The sequence below is a fragment of the Carcharodon carcharias genome, chromosome 5, assembly GCF_017639515.1.
Source record: "Carcharodon carcharias isolate sCarCar2 chromosome 5, sCarCar2.pri, whole genome shotgun sequence".
NCBI classification, from domain to species: Eukaryota; Metazoa; Chordata; class Chondrichthyes; order Lamniformes; family Lamnidae; genus Carcharodon; species Carcharodon carcharias.
In genome coordinates, this window is record NC_054471.1 from 127,051,335 (window position 1) to 127,067,512 (window position 16,178).

The following is a 16,178-nucleotide window of genomic DNA, read 5'->3' on the forward strand; positions in this document are numbered from 1 at the left end:
ATGTACCATTTAGTACCTGATACTTTTTAATTTCTACCATTGCATCAGGTAAACTACTTCAAAGAAATTTTCCCAACATTTATTATATGCATATATAATGTTGTACCTATACCATGAATACAATAAATAACGTCCTCATCTCCCTTAAAGAGATTTCAAACAATAAATTATTTTGCAGGTATTCCATTTTCTCCTTTTAATATCTGAACTATTTTCTTTATTTCTTACTGCTCTTTCCTTATATGCATTTAGGAGGTTTTAAAGCTTTAAGCTCAGACCCTATGAAAGTCATAGATGAGGCTGTGGAAGATACCTCAGATTGGATCTATGGCTTTATATCTGTACTATGTGATATATTAACAACAACAGATGACGATATGGATGAAGGTATTCAGAACAAACACACTTGTATAGTTGATACATTTTATATGTAACATGAGTATAAGACGATTAAGCCCTATGTCCAACCTATTTGAAGTAACTAGAGTTATTTTATTCTGCTCATATAATAAAAGTACTATAATATTGCTGCTTACTCAGCTTTTATAGTGAGCGATTATGATTTTTATGAACTTGGAAAGCTTCCTGCACTGAAAATTCTGTGGTACTTTTCTAATTTATTGCTATTTAAAGAGAAGGCATTCTCCTCCCAACTCTCAACAGTTCCAAACGTTTACATTTGGAGCACACTATTAAAACTAATTATTTTTATTTTGATAGAAACAAACCCATTAGAAATTTTGACCCCTGCTAATGTCAGGATCTGCTTATTGGAAATTGTTCAGCATAATGAATTAGGACTTGCCCTTTCACCCCTCAGAATGACTGGTCGGATGAAAATCTCTCTCTGCAGTAAGGAGTCCTATGAGAAATTTGAGTAATTTCAAACTAGTTCCCTGTGGGCATGGGTAAAGGATATGAAACTGCTCACAAATTACTGCTCTCTGGCATTAATTAAGGACTTGGATTCAGAGGTGCTAGAAGAAAAGTTGGTGTGGAAAATGGAAATGTCATACTGACTCAGTGGGGAGATGCATTTCTGAGGCTCAGATTAAGGCACATTATTTCAGCAGAGTTGAGCATTTAGCTCATGCTACATTTAACTATGAAGTACCTAGGTACAGAAATTACGACATTGTCCCAATTTTTTAGCACAAATATTTCCCATTTTCATGAAATAAACTTTCATTCATAAATAGAGGGTGCGAGGAAAAGCAGAGATAAATATATAGACATATGTTTGTAAGTTTAAGAAGAATTGAATAAATTCATGCTCCTAGCTTGAAGCCTCTCCTGCTGAGAGTGCATATCATGAATTCGATTCTTATCTGTAATGGTTTTCCATTCGTTAATTGCTATCATCACAAAATAACACTATCAGTGACTAAGACTCTAAACAGGTAGCATATATTTCATAACAGAATCCTGATCAATTTCTAATTTGTCCTGGCTATCCAAGTTCAGGCTGTAAATGAATTATTGAAATAAAGGGTAATGGCAATCTTGTCGAAAAAAATCACAGGATAAACCAGAAGTAATATTGCTAATGTTTGTTATGATCTTGACAGGAGAAAACAAATATATATTTTAATGTGACTTGGTATAAGCCACAGAATTCATGTCAAATATGTTTCCAATAAATTAAATTTAACTCCCACTACAAAAAGAAAGAATTCACTTTATAGGAACATAAAAAACATGGCATATAAGCTATATTTACTGAAACAATCATAACAAAACTCTATAGAATGCACAAGAAGAATGTCAGTTCCTAAATGCTATTAAAATGTTTGAGATTATAGTACCAGCTGTGTGGTACAAGTACCTTTATTTTATTCAAAAATAAAAATACCTGGAAAAACTCAGCAGGTCTGACCGCACCTGCGGAGAGGAACACAGTTGATATATAAAATTAATGTTTCGAGTCCGTATGACTCTTCAACAGAACTATGGAAATATAGCAAAGAGATGAAATATAAGCTGGTTTAAGTGGAGGGGGGGTGGGTGATGGGGGGAGGGGTGGGGGAGTTAGAGCTGGATAGAGGGCCAGTGATGGGTGGAGATAGCTAAAAGATGTCATAGACAAAAGGACAAAGAGGTGTTGACGGTGGTGATATTATCTAAGGAATGTGCTAATAGGTGACATTAAGGGTAGAAAGCAGGATGAGCAAGGTACAGATAGTCCTAGTGGGGGTGGGGTGGGGGGAAGGGATCGAAATAGGCTAAAAGATAGAGATAAAACAATGGATGGAAATACATTTAAAAATAATGGAAATAGGTGGGAAAAGAAAAATCTATAAGCTCTACCTGTCCTACCCCCCCCCCCACTTAAACCAGCTTATATTTCACCTCTTTTCTATTTTTCCTTAGATCTGTTGAAGAGTCATACGGACTCGAAACGTTAATTTTACAGATCAACTGTGTTTCTCTCCGCAGATGCTGTCAGACCTGCTGAGTTTGTCCAGGTATTTTTATTTTTGTTTTGGATTTCCAGCATCCGCAGTTTTTTGTTTTTACCTTTATTTTATTCCCATTCACATTCTAAAACATTTACAAAGCTAAAAGTATAATGCTTTTGTTCACATTGATCCTTGCAACTATGGGAAGCTGAAGAATTATATCCAAGATATCTTGTCAAAGGAATGATTACTTTTGGAGTGATTTTTGATTCAAATTCCCTTGTGTTATTTTAAGTTGCCTTGTATACTTAGAATGCTACCTACTTAAATAGTTTTCTTTCTAAGTTCAAATGCATGTGTGCTAATGAAAAACTAACGCATTTTGTTTCGCTTTGATTCCTTGTATGATTCAATGACACTGACATTTTTGTGATGAATGTTGAATGCATTTTGAACTTTGATTCTATAAACTCCTCAGGAAAGTTAATATTGTTAAAGAGATGCACAAGGCACTGTAAATAAAATGCAATCTTTAATCGCCTGAACTTGCGATCATGAAATTGGAAAGTGAACCTGTTCGGTTTTATCCATCAAATATCTTTCAGTTCATATTGCTCAAATGCCTAAATCGCTCAATTGGTTACTTCTCATATGTTAATGCTGGTACTCAGACTTACTGTAGGGGTATTGTGGTTTAGTCCAATCCTATCTATCTATGCATCCACACTTACATGATATCTATACATCCATGCTTTCCGCCAGATATCACTGCCAAATAACAACAAAAAATTGCCTTTATGTAGCATTTTAAAGGAAGTAAGTATTCCATGGTACTTTGTAGAAGCATAATCAGACAAAATTTGACACTGAGCTGAAGGAGACATCAGGACAGATTATTAAAAATTTGATCAAAGAGATAAGGCTTAAGGACTGTTTTAAAGGAGGCGAGAGAATTGGAGAAGTGGCTTAAGAAGGGAATTCCAGAGTTTAGGGCCTAGACACCTGAAACCACAGCCAACTTATGCCTTAGGATCCATCTGTGCATTTTGGGGTTGGGCTGAAAATCTGAGGCAACCTGGACTGCCAGATGATGAAGGAGTCATGGCATCTACCAAGAAAGCGAGTGCACACATAGAGGAAACTCTTGTTGTGGTCGCAGACCAGTTGGATGTTGAGTAAATCTGAGTGGGCAGTCACCGGATGCCTTGATGGTCACATGTTGATGATGTCCTGCCACTGGAGGAATGCAGTGATGTGGCAAAACTCAATACCCTCTGTCCCTGTGAGACCACATCTGTTGTGAAATGAATGTACTGTCCAGCTCTGGCAAAGAGGCTATCAGTGACCTGCGAAATGAGTGGTGTGCAGCTGCATGTGAGATGCCAATAAAGTCCACAGTTGATCTTTGGAATGAGCCAAAAGCTCAAGTTCAAGGCCAGAGTGACTCTGACAGCTACTGGCAGGTCATGGCAAACAGTGCTGTACAGTGCGCGGTTTCAGCAATGAGTGCACAGATGTCTATGACCATCTGCCTGGAGAGTTGCAGTCTCTTGTAGCTCTAGGTCTTCAGTCTAGCTTTATCTTTGGCGGTAGTCCTCTGTTGAGAATTGGCCTCCATTGCCTTCCTGCCTCTCTTCCTCCCCATGCCCTCCAGTTTCTCAGGCTTCTGCCCTTCCTTCTGAGGATGTTGCCCTTCATTGCTACTGGGCCCAAAATCTGAAAATGGTGCTCCCATTGGCAGCTGCAGCCTTTCTTTTGGATAGGTGGCCACACTATTGTGAATTGTAACCTTGCCCCCTGCTTTTCTGCACTTGTGATGTCAGGGGATGATGACCACATTCAGTGCCTGAGTGCTGAGTGCATCCACTGCCTTCCACCTGCACAGTGCCAAGGGCACCTCCTTTCCAAAGCTTGAGCTCCCCCTTGTCTTGCTGACTCTCTTATGAGCCAGAATGATTTCCTGGGCAGCCATAACTGTCTCTATGCTTTGTACCTGCCTCCCTTCAGTTGGTCAGCAACAGACAGCATGTAAAACCCGGGTGCCCCCATGAAAATTTGGATGTCGCTGTGTGAAAAGCTCTTAACAAGCTTAAGTACTCTAATTGGCTTCAATCAGGAGGCAGATGGAATCACTGTCTTGTCCTCCTCCTGCTCTGGTGAACAATGCTGATGCCGGGAGCAGTGTCTTGAAACGGACACTGGCCAGTGCCAGTTTTTCCAGGACCCACCTGCCTCCAATCCAAACTTTGTGATGGGCAAGTGGTTCCAAAAATTCACCTCCATGTGAGTATTAACCTATTTATCCAGTGGTTAGATCTAAAAAACATGTTTGAAAAGTTGCCGGTAGCTGAGAAGTGTTCTATTGAATAGATTCAGGACTGGGAAAAAGCCTCTGTGTCAGAGGCCAGTTGCCTCAGGGCTCCTGTGTCAATCTTTCCTAGACCTGAGAAATTACGCAAAGAACAGAGCTCCAATCAGATGATCAACAATAGCTGAGCATATGTTAAAATATATGTTAAAAAAACACTATTATATAATAAGAGAAAAATGCTTTCTTTAGGAATGGCCTAGGGTAATAAGATGGTGGTAGAAATTTATTTTAGGCAGTAACACAAAATGAGTGTTATCACATCTGTAACATAATCCACTGCTATTCAGTTTTATGTAGAGGGGGTGTCTGCCCCATTACACTGTGTTTTTGGAAGACCTCCTTTGGGAAAAGAAAACTTTTTTCCCTTTGCCCGCTCTGATGCTACCTTGGATCTTGGCAGATTATCGTTATTAAGCAATTTGATTGGCTGACTAGTAGGGAATGACTATAATTTGAAGTGGAGCAACATTTTTAGAACATCATTGAATATGTAAAAGTATTACCATGAGATGTGTAAAGCACTGGAAGTTACAGCACTAGAAGACAGACTCTAAGCTGCAACTGTGGGCTTTGAGCTGATTGAAGCATTCATCGAAGCAACTTATTGCTGCTGTGCTGCAGCATGAAGTCTGTACCTTCCTACCCTGTGGCCACAGCAGCAATAAAAGTAATGGGATTTTTTGCAAATCAGAATATGTCTTAAAATCTAATTGTACTCTTCTCATTCACAAATAATCAGATTCTCAGGTTAGGATCATTAAAATTAGTTAGAGGTCACAAAACTATGAAGTAAATTACTCTAGCTGCTGTTGCAATATAGATACTGCTTTTGGAGCAAGGAAATCCCAAGTTATACTGCTAACTGTGCCTCACTTTAAAAAGTGGGACAAAAGATCTCTGTGTACATGTGTGCAGAGAGTACTGGTCCCCAGTGTGGTACTGGAACCATATAAAACATCCACTTCAGTCCTAGAAAAGGCTCAGATTTTGGAGACAAATTAACTAGCAAGTTTTATTGAACGAAAATGAGATTACAAGCAAGCAGATATATCTATTATACTCACAGGTAGAATATCCGTCAGGATCCAGGAGTGTGATCAACTTAGACTATTTCTGATTAGAAGTATCCCACTGAAGAGATTTGCAGTCTATTTTTATACCTTTTCTTTAACACACCTACTTTTGGTCACAATATTACGTGGCTCTTGTACCATGTGCTATTCCTATGTCTGGAAACTGACTCAAATCCGATCTTTCCTGGGCTGCAGTATATCACCTCACTTGTTTGCACAATGGAGGTCTTGTGGCATAGTGATAACATAACTACTTTAGACCAGAAGCTCTAGGTTCAAGACCCACTTCATGGTTTAATGGCTGTGGAAGGTGTGTCCATAATGTGGTCAGACAAGTGGATTCTCAGCCTGTAAGCCCTTCCAAAATGCCTGATAACAGGTGGTATGAGCAGGAGAGTTTCCTGGTTAGTCATAGTGCAGAAGGCAATGGCAAACCACTGCAGTACTTTTTCAAGCATAATCATGGACCAACTCAGTGGAAGCCCATGGTCCATGTCTTAGGGCATGGTACCTGGAGGAGAAGAGTCTACACAACACCATGAGAAAGGTGGCTTCATCACTAGCCTCCGATCCTGGTTTACTTCATCTTGTTTTCTCAGTGCTTTTTCACTACATTTTTGTACTCATGGTAAGACCACCCCATTTAACTATCTTGAACTTACACATTTATTTAAGAGTCTATTTTTGAAGCCCAGTTCTAGATGAAGACACATCATCACTTGTGCTCCAGCTGTCTTATCCTACTCAGGCTGCTTATTCTTCACACTCGGTACTCTCTCTCTCTAACTCCTGACATCAGTTAACCCGCGTCACTCTTTTCCCCATAGCAGGCTATTAATATGCTATATTACATGCATAACCCTAACCCTAACCCTAACCCTAATGCTACACTCACCCACTAACTTTTAATGCTATGGGAATACAAACAGGAACATTAGCTCCCATTATATCCCAAGAGCAAGAAAGTAGAAAATCTCCCATATTGGGCAGGATTTTTCAGTCGGTGTGTGGGGGCGGGCCCAACACACTGATGTGTAAAATGACACACAATGGCGTTGAGCATGAGTCCCGACGTCAACGCGCTGTCTCGTGATACTTAGTTAGGCAGGTGCATGCCAGAGTCAGCTGCGCCCCCGCCAATATGTAAACGGCCTATTAAGGCAATTAAGGGAGTCATTGATGTAATTGTTAATGCTGCCTGTCCAATCTTAAGGTTGGCGGAAATGTGAAAAGGCCAAGCGGCCTTCACATTTTTTAGGAAACTTCATCCACGAGCGGAATGAGGTTTCCTAAAACTTTTATTAATTAACTAAAAAAATTTTCCTAAGTATAAAAACATGTCACATCCATAGTCACATGAGGGGACACATTTAAATAAATTTTTAACCCATTTGTTTAATATTTACATTAGCAATTCAATCTCCCTGAGGCAGCTCTGTGTCTCAGGGAGATTGAAGCGCTCTTTCACGCGCATGCACTGGCCCCACTAGTCCAGACTCTCTCTCCTCCCCTAGCTTGCACAGGTAACATTCAGCACTATGGCTCGCGTCTTAACTGGGCGGACCTTAATTGGCCCGCCCGTGTAAAATGGCGGCGCAGAGCCAATCACGGGTGGCAATTGGCTCCGTGACTGCACCCGCCTACTCCCGCCAAGCCAGCCCACCGACTGAAAAATTCAGGCCGTTGTTTTTCTTACAACCTATTAAAGAGTCAACACTGAGTTTATCAACACTGAGTTCATAAAGTTCCCATGAAGCTCGATGAACATCTGGGCCTTTTTAAACATTGCTTTTCATTGTTCTGTAATTATCTTCCACCTGGTGTGAAGGCCAAGAGTTGTGAGACTACCTGATAAAGATGCTCTCACACCTCGCATCTTCAGTGCATTAAAAGGGATTGGGACCAGACACATAAGCTGTTGTTTTCATGTCAATGTGCTTAAGAAACTAGAAAAGACATAAACCTTTGTTAAATGGTTTACGTATATATTCGAATTGTCAAATATTAACAAACATGTTGGGCTATGTCAGGCAGGCTGGGCAGGAGCGGGGGGGCGGGGGGGCAGACGCGGAGCTGATTGCTGCCCACGATTGGTTTCACACCACCATTTCATGTGGGTGGGCCAATTAAGGCCCACCCAGCATAATGCGCATTCCGTAGCGCTACCTGTGCGGGTGGTGGGAGGAGGGAGAATCAGGGCCTGAGGCATGGAGCTGCCTTAGGGGGATTGAATGGGCAATAAAAGGTTGTAAAATTCAAGTAAAAAATTATTTAAACACGTCCCCTCATGTGACAGTGTCACATGAGCTGGGACATGTTTGTGAACATTTATTTATTAATTTTATAAATCCTTCAGGAAACCTTATCCAACCCGTGGATGAGGTTTCCTGGAAAACAGGAAAAACAGAAAAAAGGCCGCTTGGGCTCTTCGCCTACCCGCCAACCTTGAGGTTGGACGAGCAGCGGTGTTAATGATGCTAATGACTTTCTTACTGGCCTTAATAGGCGGGCGCGTAGCTGCCTCCGGTGCATGCCTGCCGGACGCAATATCAAAATGACGTGCAATGATGTGAGTATGCACGCCTGACATCACCCCACGTCATTTTGTGCATCGGTGTGTCAGGCTGGTCCCCGCATGCCAATGGCAAAACTCTGGCTGTTTTTTCAAATAAAAGCCTCTCTATTTTCTATCTCCAATACAAATTTCTTCTTACGCTTTGAGCATAACAAAAGTGGCATGTTCCTATTTCAAAATCTTTGAAAAGTTAACATGATAAATAATAGTTGACTTCTTGTTTAATTTAAAGAATCTAAAATGGACATGATGGAATAGATTTTTTCAATTATCTTCATTTATTCTTTTCTGAGGAGAATGAATTGAAGTGGTGAGCTGTACTTGTTTTGCATGCTCTTGCTGCAGAAATTACATAAAACGTAAAAATGTAATTATGGTTTGGAATTTTAATCTTTACTGTGTCAAGGTAGTTGTTAACGTTTAATATTTTATTTTGTCAGATGATAATTGATATGCGTAGAGTTTCCATACTTTAATATAGTCTATGCTTGTTGGCACCAGATAACTATACTGACTCATTATTTTCTTTTTTCTGATTTAGCTGAAATTGAACCTCACACAAAAAAGAAAGGTGCGTGATATATAGAATCAAATTGTCCATGTATACTCACAGCATAATTACAAGGAATTAAGGAAGAATTTATAAAAAATTGTCAAGTCTTGCTAGCTAAAATTAAGAATTTTGTCAGTACAGCTGGCTTCCTAGGCAGATTAGCACAGCACTAGTTATTCGATATGTTTCTTTATGGTGGACTTCAGATTTAAATGCCTGTTGTGGGCAATAATTAGTTTAACAAACCTAATGCATAATTTCAGTTCCTTAGCATCCATAAGCCTCACTTACTGGCTAGAACGCCATTTTTTTTTATTCTTTCACGGTTAGTTGGCGTTGCTGCCTAGACTAACATTTATTGCCCGTCCCTAATGAAACCTTGAGGAGGTGGTGATGAACCATCATCCTGAACCACAGCAGTCCATGTGGTGTAGGTACACCAACAGTGCTGTTAGGGAGTTCCAGGATTTTGACCCAGTGATAATGAAGGAGTGACAATATAGTTCCAAGCCAGGATGGTGAGTGACTTGAAGGGGAACTTGAAGTTGGTGGTGCTTCCATGCATCTGCTGCTCTTGGCCTTCCATGTGGTAGAGGTTGAGTGTTAGGAAGCTGCTGTCAAAGGAAACTTGGTACAATCCCAATGCACTGCTGTTGAACGCATGGATAGTACAAATGCTCAGTGAAATGAGAATTTTCAGGCTATAATTATTTATATTATATAATGCACTGAACAAATTTCCTATACTTTGAATATTTAAACTGAGAAAGAGTGGAACAGTTGTACCATAGAAAAATGGTGAATCATAATGCAGTCTGTTCCACTTTAAAGCCTGTAATATTATTTATAAATATAGTTTATTTCAAAATCTGTGTCGCTTGGAAGAGATAGATAAATTAACCCTTACATCATATTTTGTTTATTCAGATTAAATTAAAAATATTATTTTGCATTTCAGCAAAAAAATTGCATACATATAGCTACATATTAACAACTGGCATTCAATGTGTCAGTAATGTCAGCAATGATTGGTTTCAGTGGCAAGCTACACACTAAAAATGAGTTCCAATTAAAATTCAAATCCCACAACTTATATTTTTGGCACTTAATATTTAGACTCCTATTGCCATTTTGGTTGGATCTGGGTGCAGTGCATGGCCTGCACATTCTGACCAGCATCTGTACAGTTGAATAAAATCCCATTTGTGAATTCCTCTTCATTATTGTAGGAGTGGGAGAAGCCCAAATGTTGCCTCCAGCCCTGACTTTGCAGAGGCCAAGTGATGGTGGGATGGTCAATTTCCAGCCTTGGCCTGTCCGCCTGTTGCAAATGATGCTCAGCTTTAATGGACTAGGTCTCTCTGTGGGATTACTGAGTGTTTCATTGGCCAGCTGCCAAGAGCCTGATCTGGAGGTAAATTTAGCCCTACATCTCAATATCTGTGAACATTTCTGATGCTCACCACTAGTAGCATACCAAAACAGGCTGTGATCTTCATCTCAGTTTGGAATAACTTCATGGGAATCCAACATTACCTGAAAGGCAAATATTTGTAAGCAACTAAACATGGTGAATATGAAGAACAAAGTAAATGTAAGAAAAAAGATCAAAACAGAACGAGTCATTGGTGCAGGGTTAAACACAAATTGATTTCAGTGCTATATTATGAAACTGTCCTAGTGGGATGAAATATTTATCTTCTGCATTGAAGTAAGTTATTTTGGGTGAGATCTTATGGCAACAACAAAGCCCTGATGTTGGAATGTAAGTGTGTGGCGGGGCCGCTCAGACGGGGAGGGGGTGGAGGGTGGAGGAAATGAGAAAGCATTGTAATCAGGCCATCCAATTATCGAATGGCAGGCGAGGGAGGTGGCCAATTAATGAAGGTGGGCATGCCTTCCATGCTGCCAGCCCTGTTAATGGGTAATGCTGCTAAGGCAGCAAGAAGAATGCACGGGTGCCTCCATTTTAAGGCTCCTTTGCAGGGGTGGCAGAGATTTGTTTTATTTGCTGGGGCCAAGCAGGTAGGTACCCATGATCACAAGGACAGAAGAAATTAGAGCAGGTGTAGACCATAGGTCGAGCCTGCTCAACCATTCAATCCGATCATGGATGGTCATGGGCTTCAACACCACTTTCCCACTTGCTCCCAATATCCCTAGATTCCCTGAGAGACCAAAAATCTGTCTTTTCCAGCCTTATTCAATGGTGGAGCATCCGCAACTCTCTGGGGAAGAGAATTCCAAAGATTCACACCCTTCAAGTGAAGTAATTTCTCCTCATCTCTTTTTTTTAATTGATGCATGGAATGTGGGTGCCATTGGCTAGGCCAGCATTTATTGCCCACTCCTAATTGCCCTTGATAAGTTGGTGATGTGCTGCTTTCTCAAACAGCTGCAGCCCAAGTGTTGTAGGAAGGAGTGCTATTATGGAAGGAGTTCCAGGATTTTGACCCAGTGACAGTGAAGGAACAATGATCTAGTTCCAAGTCAGAATGGTGTATGACTTGGAGGGTAACTTGGAGGTGGTGGTGTTTCCATGCATCGGCTGCCCTTGTCCTTCTAGGTGGTAGAGGTCATTGGCTTGGAAGGTGCTGTCAAAGAAGCCTTGGTGAGTTGCTGCAGTGCATCTTGTAGATGGTACACAGTGCTACCACTGTCCATCTGTGGTCGAGGGCGTGGATGTTGAAGGTGGTGGATGGAGTGCCAATCAAGTGGGCTGCTTTGTCCTGGATGGTGCCGAGTTCTTGAATGTTGTTGGAGCTGCACTCATCCAGATAAGTGGAGAGTGTTCCATCATACTCCTGACTGGTGCCTTTAGATGGTGGACAGACATTCGGAAGTCAGGAGGTAAGTTACTCTCCGCAGAATTCCCAGCCTTTAATCTAATCTTGTAGCACCGTGTTTATATGGTTAGTCCAATTCAGTTTCTGGCCAATGCTAACACCTGGGATGTTGATAGTGGGGTAGTGAGCGATAGTAATGCCATTGAATAGGAAGGGGAGATGGTTAGATTCATTCTTGCTGGAGATGATCATTGTCTGGCGTTTGTGTGGTGCAAACATTACCTGCTACTATCAGCCTAAACCTGAATATTGTCCAGGTCTTGCTGCATATGGACAAGGACTGCTTCATTATCTGAGGAGCTGCGAATGGTGCTGAACATTGTGCAATCATCTGTGAACATCCCCACTTCTGACTTTATAATAGAGGGGATGTCATCATTAAAGCAGCTGGAGATGGTTGGGCCAAGGATACTACCCTGAGGAACTCCTGCAGCAATGTCCTGGAGCTGAGATGATTGACCTCCAACAAACCACAAACGTGTGCTAGGAATGACTCCAACCAGCGGAGAGTTTTCCCTCTGATTCTGAATGACTTCAGTTTTGTTAGGGCTCCTTGATGTCACACTCAGTCAAATGTGGTCTTGATGTCAAGGGTAGTCACTCTCACCTCACCTCTGGAATCAGCTCTTCTGTCCATGTTTGGACCAAGGCTGTAAAGATATCAGGAGCTGAGTGGCCTTGGCGGTACCCAAACTGAGCATCAGTGAGCAGATTATTGCTGAGTAATTGCCATTTGGTAGCACTGTTGGTGGCCCCTTCCATTACTTTACTAATGACTGAGTGTAGACTGATGGGTGGTAATTGGCTGGGTTGGGTTTGTCCTGGTTTTTGTGTATAGGACATACCTAGGCAATTTTCCACATAGCTAGGTATACGCCATTGTTGTGTCTGTACTGGCACAGCTTGGCTAGGTGTGCAGCAAGTTCTGGAGCACAAGTCTTCAGTACTGTTGCCAGAATGTTGTCAGGGCTCATAATCTTTGTAGTATCCAGTGCCTTCAGCCGTTTCTTGATATCAGGTAGAGCAAATTGAATTGGCTGAAGGCTGGCACCTGTGATGCTGGGGACCTCAGGAGGAGGCCAAGATGGACTCAGCACCTCTGGCTGAAGATGGCTACAAATGCTTCAGCATTGTCTTTTGCATTGATGTGCTGGACTCTCCCATCATTGAGGATGGAGTTATTTGTGGAGCCTCCTCTTCCAGTTAATTGCTTAATTGTCCACTACCATTCATGACTGAATGTATCAGGACTGCTGAGCCTCAATCTGATCTGTCGGCAGTGGGACCACTTAGCTCTGTCTATCACATGCTGTGTCCGTTGTTTAGCATGCAAGTAGTCCTGTGTTGTAGCTTCACTAGGTTGACACTTCATTTTTAGGTATGCCTGGTGTTGCTCCTGACATGCCCTCCTGCACTTTTTATTGAACCAGGGTTGATCCCCTGGCTTGATGGTAATGGGAGAATTGGAGATATAGCAGGTAAAAAGGTTACAGATTGTGTTTGAGTACAATTCTGTTGCTATTGACCCACTGCCCCTCATGGATGTCCAGTTTTGAGTTGCTAGATCTTTTCGAAATCCATCCACTGTGATAGTGCCACACAACATGATGGAGGGTATCCTCAATGTGAAATTGCCTTCGTCTCCACAAGGAGTATGCGGTGGTCACTCCTACCATGGATAAATCTATCTGGGAGGGGTAAATTAGTGAGGATGAGGTCAAGTAGTTTTTTCCCTCTTGTTGGTTCCCTCAGCACCTGTTGAAGACCCAGTTTAGCAGCTATGCCCTTTAGGACTTGGCCGGCTTTGTTTGTTTTGGTGCTACCAAGCCAATCTTAGTGATGGGTATTGAAGTCCCCCACCCAGAGCACACTCTGCACCCTTGCCACCCTCAGTGCTTCTTCCAAGTGGTATTCAACAAGAGTAATGATTCATCAGTTGATGGGGGGAACAGTAAGTCCAGCAGGAGGTTTCCTTGCCCATGTTTGACCTGATGTCATGTGACTTAATGAGGTCCAGGGTTAATGTTGAGGACTCCCGGAGCAACTCCCTCCTGAATGCATACCAAAATTGGAGCCCGGCCTCCCTATTTAAATAAATTACCAAGAGTCAAATGAACTTGTTCACAAGCCATTGACTCGATAATACACTGCTTGTTGTAAAGGTTGTTTGATGTCTCACTAACAGGTCTAGAGGCTTGTATGGTTGAACATAAACCATTTATTGGTAATTCATAATGATATCTATCTCCAAGGTGCAACCCTGCATGGGTGCAGCCCTGCATGGCTCCTTCCAGACTACTACACAAAGTCTGCTATCATGTGACTCCTTACATCACTAAGTGGACGGTGCTGTTTCCCCAGTGCTACATTAACCCTCGATCTGCCTGAACACCCTTATACTACATTGCCCATGCCATAATATGGTTGACATGGGCAGTTGGGTGGGAGTGGGCAAGCTGCTTTTTGAAAAAGCAGTTTTCAAAAGGAGGGAAGGAAGGGGGCTTACTATTTTCAGGGGGTGCCCTTTGCGCATCAAGGGCAGCCCCCTTAAGATAGTACTCCCCTTTTTTCCTAACTACCTGCTCTATAAAACATGCCATCCACATGCCCTCTTCCCCTCTCCTTAAGCTGCCCAAACGCTCCTAGTCCAAGACCCTGGACTGACCCAGCTTTGGGATTCAGGGCCTTCTTCTTGGGCCTGCTTGCTGTCCCAGCAGTGCCCAGTTATGTGCTCTTGGTGCTGCCAGGACTGAGGAACTGCTGGCCAATCCGATTGATTACAGCTCTTGCGGGTGGCACTTCCTCCCCACTGAGGGGCAGAAGTCTCACACTGCCACAATTTAGCCAGCCTGCAGTGCATTATGGCTGCAGGGCGGGCTGGTGTGGAGTGGGTTGGCTCCACACCTACTTTACCTCTGGGCATTGTTGGGAGGGGTGATCCGTCCACTCCCCACCCTCCATAAAATGCTGCCTGTAGTCTCACCAAAATCCTGTGCAATTGTAGCAAGGCTTCTTTACTCCTGTAATATACTAAAGGCCAACACGCCATTTGCCTTCATAATTGCTTGCTATCTCTGCATGTTAATTTTCTGTCTTTGACCTACTCACAATGCCTCTGACCTCCCCTACCCCGAGGCCCCCATCCCTCACCCAAAGGCCTTTAATCTCCCTTATTCCCCCACCCCCCAATCAAGTATGTAACTTTTCCCACCCTAGCCTTTGACCTAATTTCTTCCAATGTCACGAGAGGACTCAATTCCCCACTAAACCTCCAACCTGTGGTACTTTTTGGTAGGAAGAACGAGGAATTGCAAGATAAAATAAAAGATGCAATTCTAAAAGAAATGCATGAACATAAAGACCCAGCAGTGTATGAGCACAACTGTCATTGCCCTGCAGCTATTCAACAGTTGAATATGCATGCTAGTTCTGGGAATGTTCTCTCCATTGCCAAGAAAATGGTTCCTGTCCTCAACACAGATTGTGAAGCTATTACTGGCTGCCTGAAACCTACTAAAGTGGATGACCTATACCTGCTTACTGCTATTGCTCAACCCGCTATAGGGAGGCAAGTTACATCAAGAGTAGTCTGGACAAAGTAGACTTGCGACATTCATCATCTTTGCAAGATGCCAGCAACAACGAGGCTCAAGTGAAGGGGCAGCTTCTTACATACTGTCCAGACTCTAGACTGTAACCCCCAAAGCAGCTGCCTTGCTGATTGGTCAAAACATCTACAGATGAAGGCACATGAGTTGTCTAATGATCCCAAGGAATTCCTCCCGCCAGGAACCAGCAAAACATGGCCCACTTGGCTGTATCTCTATCACCACAGGACTAGTGTCAGCCACTGCAAGATCCTTATGCAGAAATGGGGATACAGTCCAATGAATTCTGTCAATTGTGATTGTGGAGAAACATCTCAAATGATGAAACATTTCCTAGAATGCCCTCTGTCACCAAAGCCACGCAGCCCTGAAGGTCTTAAACTCTTGAGGCAGCACCTGCATGCAAAGTGGCAAACAGCTGACCTCACGAACATATGAATTAGGAGCAGGAGTAGGCCACTCAAGCCTGCTCTACCATTCAGTAAGATCATGACTGATCTGATTGTAATCCACGTTCCCACCTACCCCCAATAGCTTTCACCCCCCCTTGCCTATCAAGAATCTATCTAGCACTGCCTTAAAAATATTCAACAATTCTGCCTCCACTGCCTTTTGAGGAAAAGTTCCAAAGACTCATGACACTTTGAGAAAAAAAAATTCTCCTCATTTTTGTCTTAAGTGGGCAACACCTTATTTTTAAACTGTGACCTCTAATTCTAGATTCTCCCACAAGAGGAAACAGCCTTCCCACAT

The 16,178-nt window shown here is 42.3% G+C and overlaps 1 protein-coding gene across 1 annotated transcript in view; it reads left to right on the forward strand.

Annotated features, from left to right (window-relative positions):
- trdn (triadin) overlaps positions 1-16,178 on the forward strand; it is a 389,006-nt gene that overhangs the window by 100,378 nt on the left and 272,450 nt on the right. The window contains exons 3-4 of the mRNA XM_041187396.1: positions 253-387; positions 8,960-8,989. Of these exons, the coding sequence (XP_041043330.1) occupies positions 253-387; positions 8,960-8,989 (165 nt within the window). The remainder of the gene's footprint in view (positions 1-252; positions 388-8,959; positions 8,990-16,178) is intronic.